The sequence below is a fragment of the Sciurus carolinensis genome, chromosome 11 (assembly GCF_902686445.1).
Source record: "Sciurus carolinensis chromosome 11, mSciCar1.2, whole genome shotgun sequence".
Lineage (NCBI taxonomy): Eukaryota > Metazoa > Chordata > Mammalia > Rodentia > Sciuridae > Sciurus > Sciurus carolinensis.
This window is the reverse complement of record NC_062223.1, coordinates 21,153,294-21,163,820: the sequence shown is the minus strand read 5'-3', so window position 1 is coordinate 21,163,820 and position 10,527 is coordinate 21,153,294. Positions and strand designations below refer to the sequence as shown.

Genomic DNA, 10,527 nt, shown 5'->3' with positions numbered 1-10,527 from the left:
CGTTATATTTATTTTAGACTCAAGAACAAAAAATGACATATTTAAAGGAAGTTGCTTTAACCACTTATTATTTCATCTATTAAACTAATCTGCTTGGCTGTAACTTATTCTGTCTACTTGAAATTTTTAAATTATTGCTATTTGAAAGAGGGGGACACTTTTGAGAGAATTCTAACACCAAACATAACTTTTTTTTTTTAATTTATTTTATTGTAAACAAATGGGATACATTTTGTTTCTCTGTTCCACACATGGCTTTTAATCATCACAGTGAGTGATAACACATGTTTTCAGACCCCAAATCCTTATGCCAAGTATGTTGTTGAGCAGATGGCAAGATCATATTGGTGTTGATCTTCTCATTACACCTAATTACACTTAAAATAAATTGATCTCATCAGGCCCATCAAAGTTCTTTTTATTATATTTTTCCAGTCTGTTTTCCTCTCACCTACATAAACTATTTCTTTTTCCACCTCTTTTTGGCTAACTTTCATGTCACCTCTTCTCATGGCACTTTGAAGGGAAGAAAGAAATGTACTTGGGGAGTATTCTAACCATATAATAAATATTTTTTTAATTAAACACTTTTTTGTTTAAAATTCATTAAAGACTTAAGCATTCAATACATGTTAAAGAGTTAGAGATCTTAAAAATATTTCAGTTAAAGAAATACTTTCAGTGTTTTAAGTTTTATTCACAAATACATACCTATGACTTCGCCAAAATTTTCCCTTGACACTCATTTGAGTATTCATTATGTAATTTTCCTTTATTCTTTCCAAAGTTCTCTGGAAATACTTTCTTCTGATACTTCCATTTCTTCTAGGGAATTCTGACTTTACCTTTCCCAGAGAATTGTGATTTTTCTTCTCTTTCCACCACTATTTTCAATGCAAATGTCCATCTCTCTTATTGACAGAACTCGTCTATATATTGAAACTGCAGCTTGAAGTACATTATGAGTTTATAAATTTATATAGCAAATTATTTGCAACTGATAATATGTACCCAAGACTTATATACCTTTCCTGTAGTTCAATATGTAAAACAATGAAAATTAGTGGTATAATAAACAATTGCAGTAAAATCTATCTCCCAATTAGTATTATGGGCTAATGATTAAAAATTTGAATTCATATACTGACAAATCTTTGACTATTTACTTGCTTAAACATAGGACTCTGCAGGAAATATTTTTTTCTATTTCTTCTAACTTTAATTTGTTTGCTAATTATTTTTCTTTAATACTAGTGCTTATGTCTAACTGCAAATAGTGCTTATTTTTATTAGCATTTTGAATTACAGATCTTTATGAACTACTCTATGCTTTTAGATAGTAGTCATCTGGTAGTTCTTTCAATGAATCCATAATCAACAACAGACAAACACATATAATACTTTGAAAGAAAAATTATATTTATTATTTTTTCTTCAGAACAATTATTTCCATTTTTAACACAGATTTTTGAGAGAGAAGAAAACACAGATATGCATGCATTTATAGTATATATATAATCATATAATGTTACATTCAATAATAATACAGTCAAGCATTTGCTTTTCCAAAACAATTTAAAGTGCTAAAGGACAATATAATGCTAATATTTGAGATAAAATTAAGTAAAACATAAGATGTTTTATAATTTTATATTCAATACATCCTACCCCAAAATATTGATTCATTCTATTCAGAAACATCTAATGGAATTGGAAAATTTTAGTGAGTAACTTGCAAAAATGTGCTATCTGGGAATCTTCTAGTATGAGTTTATGCAGTATTTACTTTACTGGGCCTGACTGATTTCATTTAGAATAATGTCCTCTAAATTAATCTGTGTTGTCCTAAATGACAAATTTTTTTTTAAAGATTAATAATGTTCTCTGGTGTGTTTTAATCACATATCCTTCACCTGCTCATCCACTGATGGACTCTCAGATTCCATACTTAATTACTGTGAATAATGCTGCAATCAACGTGGGAACACAGACATGCCTCTAGCAGGTTGATTCAAATTCCTTCAGACATATTTCCATAAATGGGATTGCTTAATCATATAGTTCTGTTTTCAGTTTTTTGAGGAATCACCCTACTGTTTTACATAAGATATCTACCAATATAGTTGGAGATTATTTTCTAAGTTATCCCTTTTTTTCCCATGCACATAAGTACACACTAAATAAATATTATAATATATTTGCATTATATTTAAAGTAGTTGCAAAACAGTTGTATTCAATGTCTGTGATGGAGCAATGGCAAGGAAAGATTTTAATAAGGGAATAACAACAATTGATGGTAAACCAAATAAGGGAAAAGACATGCCAATAAGCATGGATGGATTTTAGTATGTCAAGGTACAAAGAAGGAAGAATGAACTTTGGGATGACCTTCACAGGAATTGCAGAATGGGAAGTGTCATCACCATGAATGTTGAAAACTTAGGATAAACAAATTGACTATGTATCAACCCACCTAATTCTGAAGACAAAGTGTAATGTTGCAGCAAGTGAAAATCACATTACACAATGAGTACAAAAATATATTTATGGAAGAATATTTAATGTGAATTCACTTAAATAAAAAATGAAGCTAAGAAAATTTACATTTGACAAATGCTGTATTGTAGAGCAGATTAATGTTTTAATTAGAAATATTCTGGGTTACATTGCATTATTAACTAAAAACAGAACATTTTTCTATCTAGTTTCTGACCATTGAAAAATGAGCCCAGTATTGATTTTAGGTTTACTCAATACTGCATACGTAACTTATTAATAATATAGTGTTTCTCAAACAGTCTTTTCATTGCCTCTTTTACATCTTTGTTTCTCAAGCTGTATATGATGGGATTCAGCATGGGAATCACAATGGTGTAAAAGATTGACACTATCATATCATGAGCCAAGGCGTAGCTGGAACTCGGTCTCACATACATGAAGAGGATGGTCCCATGATAAATGGACACTCCAGTCAGGTGGGAGCTGCAGGTAGAGAACACTTTCTTCCTCCCTTCAGCAGAATGCATCTTCAGAATGGCCAACAGGATGAAGCCATAGGAAATCAGGACAATCAGGATAGTGATCATCTCAATAGAACCCACGAAGTAGAAGAGGAGAAGCTGGTTGGTGTGAGTATCAGAACAAGAAATAGCGAGGAGAGGAGGGATATCACAGAAAACATGTCTGATTTCATTGGACCCACAGAAGGACAGGCAGAAAGTGGCCACTGTGTGTATGGTAGCATGTGAAATGCCACCAACATAGGAAGCCACAATGAGTGGCACATAGACCCTGGGTGACATGCTCACTGAATAGAGAAGTGGGTTGTAGATGGCCACATAGCGATCATAAGCCATTGCTGCCAAGAGAAAGGATTCTGTGCTTCCAAAAGTAATGAAGAGAAGCATCTGTGTGGCACACCCAAGAAATGAAATGGATTTATTTTCTGCCAGAAAATTGACCAACATTTTTGGAGTGACAACTGTAGAATAGCAGGCATCCAAGAATGATAAAACACTCAGAAAGTAGTACATGGGGTTGTGGAGCCTAGAATCCTCAATGACCAACAGGACCAGCCCCAAATTTCCTATCAGAGTAAAAAGGTAGATGGCAAGAAATATTAAAAATAGGAAGACTTGGAGGTTAGAATCATCTGTGAAGCCCATCAGCACAAACATGGTGACTTCTGTCACATTCTTCAACTGAATTTTATGTATATCCATAACTGAAGACAGTCTTCCCATTTATGTTTATTTATTGCTTCCAACTGCAATTTAATGTGTTGATAGAATCCGTTCAATTATATATTCATTCATATATTTGTTTCTTAGAATGGTGTCATGATATCCTCAGTGCAACGTGATAAACAGGTTTAAGAAATTTCACCCCAAATGGATACATTTTGCTGTATAAATAAAAGGAAAAATATTTTAATCCATGTGTTGGCTGAATTTAGCATGCTAATATTTTCTTAAGCCAAAATTTCTTGACTTTGCTTCCATTCTTTTTCTGTTAAATTTCTTACACTTGTTTTGATATTATGTCATCCTAAATTTCATAAAGACAAATTAATATAAAATTCAAAATATTACAGTGGTAAACACACAATTGCATACTGGTCTTCTGTACTATAAAGTACAAGAAAACTACTTCTTAATTTTACAGTTGTTACATGAAAACAACTAACCAAACAACAAAGGTTGAGTCAAACAGAAGTGAGAGAAAAAGAGATGTCAACATTATTTAATTTTCAAATGAGTAGAAAATGTAATGACACTCATATTTGAAGCTCTCATGCAGGATTTCTAGCAAATTTATACAACAATAATACTTTTATAAATTGAGGTTACAGAAGAACACTAAAATACATGCTCTTTACATTCTTAGAAAATTTGTGAAATACAACTATGTTAGATTCTGATTTCTTTTTAAATATGGAGAGTTTTCACATCATGCGTAAGAACACATAAATGTCTTAATGCATAATTTTCTTAAATGTCATATTATTGATAAAACAGCTTTTAAAAATCAATAAAAAGTGCAAGTATGAATTAAGGTGATATTTTTTAGGTATCAAAAATACTTCCCTGTTTAAATTTTCATATTCTTTTCTTCTGCAAACTTTTCTCTCCCTCCTTCTCTTTCTCTCACATGCATACATAAAAATCAATAGAAAATATAAAATTATTTTCTATAGAGATGAGAATCAAACATAAATAAGGCAGATAAAGAAGAAGCACAAACATTATGGAAACAAATTGTGATGAATATACTAATAGTCTTCTAAAAGAATTCATTAAAATACATTTTGACTTACAGAGAAATTTCAGATATATTATAATTTTAAATTTTGCTTTTCTGATGTAAATTGTATTTGGACTACCAAGACCTGTAATTAAAGATTTAGAGCCTAGTGACTTTACAAACTAAAGTGTTACTAAATTTGGACAAAATTTTCATACATAGCTTGTTTGACTACATAAAAGTTTTAATTATATGTGAAGAAGACACAGATATGAAATATGAATTCCAAATTTCATTTAGATACCAAAATAAATTGAGAGAAAATCAAAATTTTTAATGAAACATTGAAACCAGAAGCAAGGTATGTCTCCTTCTAAGTTATACATGCATTTGTTATTAGACACAAAGTGTATACTAAATGCATATTCTGTTAATTTGAAACAAATGAAACTATCAATATTCTGACACATAAGAAATTTAAAAATAAAACTGTCACTTTTCTACTTCAAGACATGTCAGTAAAATAATACTATATTTACTTAATTTACCTTATACTCTTGTCAGTTTGATGTTTTAGGATCCCATAATACCTTTGATCCTTTTTTAACTTTTTAAAATTTTGTTCTAATTTGTCATACCTTTGATCTTACCTGTGAAATAAGAAGGTAGTTTGTGGATTATTTATTTTATTTCAACCTGTATCCCATTATAGGATTTATCTACTTCACTGTGAAAATGGAGGAATGACAGAGCAATAGCATTAGGGTTAGCTACTTTATCTAAGCTACTCTTCAAAAGACATTCTTCTTAACTAAAATTTTAGGAAATTAGAAATGATTGCATTTATGACAATTTAATTTCTTTTTAAAGAGACAGAGGCTAGAATGACCGAAGTATAGAACTTTTATTTTCACAGAACATGTTCTAACTGGAAAACTAAAATAAAATCTGTTCAAGTTTCCTGGCCAAAAATAAATAAATCAGACCCTACAAGAACAGCATCACTAACATGTCAAGAGGGAGAAGTTATGATGGCAACTGCCCCATATTTGGATTTTATGGTTAAAAGGGGTTACACATTTAGCATACATCTTATTCCATCTACCCAACAACATGCAATCAAAACAACCCAGTGTTCATATATAAACAAGAAAACTGAGGCCCAGCTAGACTGGCAGAGCTGTCAGTCACACAGTCTCTAGTAGAGCCTAGACTCAATTCATGTCCCTCTGATTCCATATTCTCAACTATTTCTACAGAAGCATACCATAGACAGAGTAAAATGTCTTAACTCTGCAGATACCATCCTCTAGAAATTTTAGAAAGTAGCACCCTTGCATATTTAAATACTTCTTTAAAAGACATTAAGAAATTAATTAAACCACATTTCTTTTCAAAAAACACTCATTGACTTCTAAGTCAATTGTCTAACTAGTAAAGTAAATTTAATTTTTTTTCTTCCCATCAAGAGAAAACAATTCCAAAATGCAATGTACTCAATGACTGGTTGAGAGTGTTTTTTCCTTAATTTTATATAACTCTTTATTCTACTACACCTGTTCTGTTATCTTTCTTCAAGTAAATAAAAGCAAATTTCCATTTTACAGCCCTATTGATTGAAATGTGAAGACAGTCCTTCCTGTTTTTCTGTTAAGTTCCCTGGAAGACTTACTATTTAATTTCTATTGCAACTTTGAATTAATTAGAATTCCTTCTCTTTCAGATTTAACTTTTCCAGTTTATATGTTAGTTTCAAATTTAAGATTATAGCTTCTAAAATATTTTTCTGAGTTCTGAAATATCTTTCAGCTTACCAATGTAATGAACTCCTCTCTCAGTTATAGATTATTATGAACACTGCACCTTTGGATTCTTGTACTAACTGCTTGACCCTTTTAAAGTCCACAGGGATGCCCCAAGGGAAACACACTGCTTCTTTTCTGGGATATGAAAGTATTGAGCTAATTTTTTTTTCAAAAATAAGCAGGTGAATGGAAGTAGAATAATGAATAACAAAATGGAAATGATGACATAAAGGGATTTTGGCCCTTGGTTAAATAAATGATCCTCAGTGGAAAAAACACCTAATGATATAGGATGTAGGTCCAGCTATGGTTCTAATTATCTATGTGATATTGAGTTGATGCAGCTATTTCCCTTAATCCAGTTTCCTTTTCCAGGAAATTTAGCATATGAAGACTCTGAAAATTCTATAAGCATGCATTCAATTAAATAATATAAAAATTATCTATGACAGAATGCATAATTGTTTAATAACTATACTAGCCATCAACTCAATGTTGAACTATCAGTGAAGTGGACTCTTAATTTATCTATAGATTTAATGCTTCCTTATTCAAAATTGCTTTTGTAAAAATTGACAAGTGTTTTTTACTATTTATTTGAAATAACAAGGAAACCAGGAGAGTCAGATCAATTTTGAATAGAACATTAAAGTTGAAATATTTACATAATCTGATTTCAGGATATAAATATAAAATAATAAAGATTTGGAATTTAGTTTGCTCTTCCTCTTATAAGGTCTTACAATGTAACATTAACACATTTATCTGAAATCTTTATGTTTTCTGTTCTAAATGTAGGTACTCAATGTTATAAAAGTTCCTCTTTGAGCTATCTTAATACTGTTCCAGAAATATTGATATGCAGTATCTGTGTCTTCAGTTTTTCCTAGAATTCTTTTGATTTCTTCCCTGATTTCTTCTGTTACTCATTCCTCACTCAAAAGTGTATCATTTAATTTCCAAGTATTAAAATGTTTTCTGTTTTTTAATCTTGCTATTGGTTCAACTTTATTTCATTATGATCTGACAGGATGAAAGGAATTATCTATATTTTTTTTGTATTTGCTAAGATATTTTGTGTTCTAATGTAGGATCTGTTTTAGAGAAGGTTTTATGTGCAACCGAGAAAAAATTAAATTAAGTTGCTTATGAATAGAATATTCTACAGAATATCTGTTAGGTCAATGTGATTAATAATATTTTTTAGTTGTGAAGAGTCATTATTTATTTGATGTCTAGATGACCTAACTACTGGTGAGAGAGATGAGTTGAAATCATTCAATATTATCATATTGAGATCAAATTCTTTTTTTATATTGAGTAGGGATTGTTCAATGTATATAGTGCATTGAAGTTTGGGGAATAAATATTTCTAATTATTGTATCTTATTGTTAGATGGTTCCCTTAACCAGTATGAAGTGATCTTTGTTTCTTTTGATTAATTTCAGATTTTAATCTCCATTTGTATAATATATCTTTTTCCTTTCACCTGCAGCATGTGGATGTCTTTGCCAGTGAGTTCAGTTACTTTTGAACAGCACATGATTGGGTTTTCTTTTTAAATCAATTCGATTAATCTGTGTCTTTTGATTGGAGAATTTGCACGATTTGCATACAGTGTTACGGTAGAGAGATGATTTCCATTTCCTGTCAGTTTGATTAATTTCTAATGCTTAATTTGAACCTAATTTTCCCTAAATTGAGTACATTTCTAGTGATATTTATCCATATGCCAACTCTGATACTTTGTTTTCATTGCTTCTGTGTAAAACAATTCATTGAGGTATTTTTATAATTCTGGCACAGTAGTTTTAAATTATTTTAGTTTCTGATTATAATGGAAAATTTTATTTCATCTTCAGTTCTTTTTTCTTTTTCTTTTTTTATTTTTACAGTCTGCATTTTGATTCATTATACACAGATGGAGTAGTAATTTTGTTTCTATGATTGTGCGTGATGTAGATTCATACCATTCGTGTAATCATACATATGCATAGGGTAATGATGTCTGTCTCAGTCTATTGTCTTTCATACCCCACTCCCTCCTCCCTCTCATTTCCCTCTAGGTAATCTAAAATTCCTCCATTCTTCTCTTACCCCAACCCCCCAAACTCATTATGTATCATCATCCACTTATCAGGGAAAAAATATAGCTTGTTTTTTTGGGGATTTACTTATTTCACTTAGTATGATATTCTCCAATTCCATCCATTTATCTACACATGCAATAATATTATTCTTCATCATGACTGAATAATATTAAATTGTGTATTTATACCACAGTTTCTTTATCCATTCATCTGTTGAAGGGCATCTAGGTTGGTTCCACAATCTAGCTATTGTGAATTGAGCTGCTATAAACATTGATGTGGCTGTGTTACTGTAGTATGCTAATTTTAAGTCCTTTGGGTAAAAACTGAGGAGTGGGATAACTGGGTCAAAATGTGGGTCCATTTGAAGTTGTCTGAGGAATCTCCATAGTGCTTTCCAGAGTGACTGCACCTATTTGCACCTCCACCAGAAGTACAAGTGTGCCTTTATCTCCACATCCATACCAACATCTATTATTGTTTGTGTGCTTGATAATAGCCATTCTCATTGGAGTAAGGTGAAATCTTAGAATTGTTTTAATTTGCATTTCTCTAATTACTAGAGATGTTGAATACTTTTCATATATTTATTAATTTCCTGTATATCTTATTCTGTAAAGTGTCTGTCCAGTTCCTTGGCCCATTTATTGATTTGGGTTCTTTGTATTTTTGATGTAAAGTATGTAAGTTCTTTATAAATTTTGGAGATTAGTGCTCTATCTGAAGTGCTTGTGGAAAAGATTTTCTCCCACTCTGTAGGCTCTCTTTTCACATTATCTATTGTATCCTTTGCTGAGAAAAAGCTTTTTAGTTTGAATCCATCACATTCATTGATTCTTGCTTTCATTTCTTGTGCTTCCAGAGTCTTGTTAAGGAAGTCTGGTCCTAAGCCACCATACTAAAGATTTGGACCTATTTTTTCTTTCTATTTGGTGCAGGGACTCTGGTCTAATTCCTTGGACCTTGATTCATTTTGAGTTGAGTTTTGTGCAGAGTGAGATATAGGGTTTAATTTCATTTTACTACATATGGATTTCCAGTTTTCCCAGCAAAGTTTGTTGAACAGGCTATCATTTCTCCATTGTATGTTCTTGGCTTCTTTGTCTAGTATGAGATAACCATATATATCTGAATTTTTCTCTGTGTCTTCCATTCTGTACCATTGGTCTGCCTGTGTTTTTTGGTGCCAATACCATGCTGTTTATGTTACTATCACTCTATAGTAGAGTTTAAGGCCTGTTATTGTGATACCTCCTGCTTTACTCTTTCTGCTCAGGATTCCTTTGGCTATTCAAGGTCTCTTATTCTTCCAGATGAAGTTCATAATTGTTTTCTCTATTTCTATGAGGAACATCATTGGGATTTTAAATGGATTGCATTAAATCGATATAGCACCTTTGGTAGAATGACCATTTTCACAAAATTAATTCTGCCTATCCAAGAACATGGGAGATCTTTCCATCTTCTAAGGTTTTCATTAATTTATTTCTTTAGTGTTCTGTAGTTTTCATTGTAGAGGTCTTTCACCTCTTTTGTTAAATTAATTCGGGAAGAAACTTTTTTTGAGGTTATTGGGATTGGAGTGGTTTTCTTAATTTCTCTTTCAGAAGATTCATCACGTAAGAATGGAAATGCATTAGATTTATGTGTATTGATTTTATATCCTGCTACTTTGCTGAATTCATTTATCAGTTCTAGAAGTTTTCTAGTGGAGTTTCATGGATTCTCTAAATATAGAATCATGTCATTGGCAAATAGTGACAACTTGAGTTCTTCTCTTCCTATTTGTATCCCTTTAATCTCTTTGATCTATCTAATTTCTTTGGCTAGATTTTCAAGGACTAGGTTGAATAGAAATGGTGAAAGAGGGGATCTCTTTCTTGTTC

General features: G+C 31.3%; 1 protein-coding gene across 1 annotated transcript; it reads right to left on the bottom strand.

Annotated features, from left to right (window-relative positions):
* Positions 1-2,752: 2,752 nt before the first annotated feature.
* LOC124960044 (olfactory receptor 5T3-like) lies at positions 2,753-3,745 on the bottom strand. The gene has a single exon (XM_047518571.1). The coding sequence runs from the start codon at positions 3,743-3,745 to the stop codon at positions 2,753-2,755; it is 993 nt and encodes a 330-aa protein (XP_047374527.1).
* Positions 3,746-10,527: the final 6,782 nt, after the last annotated feature.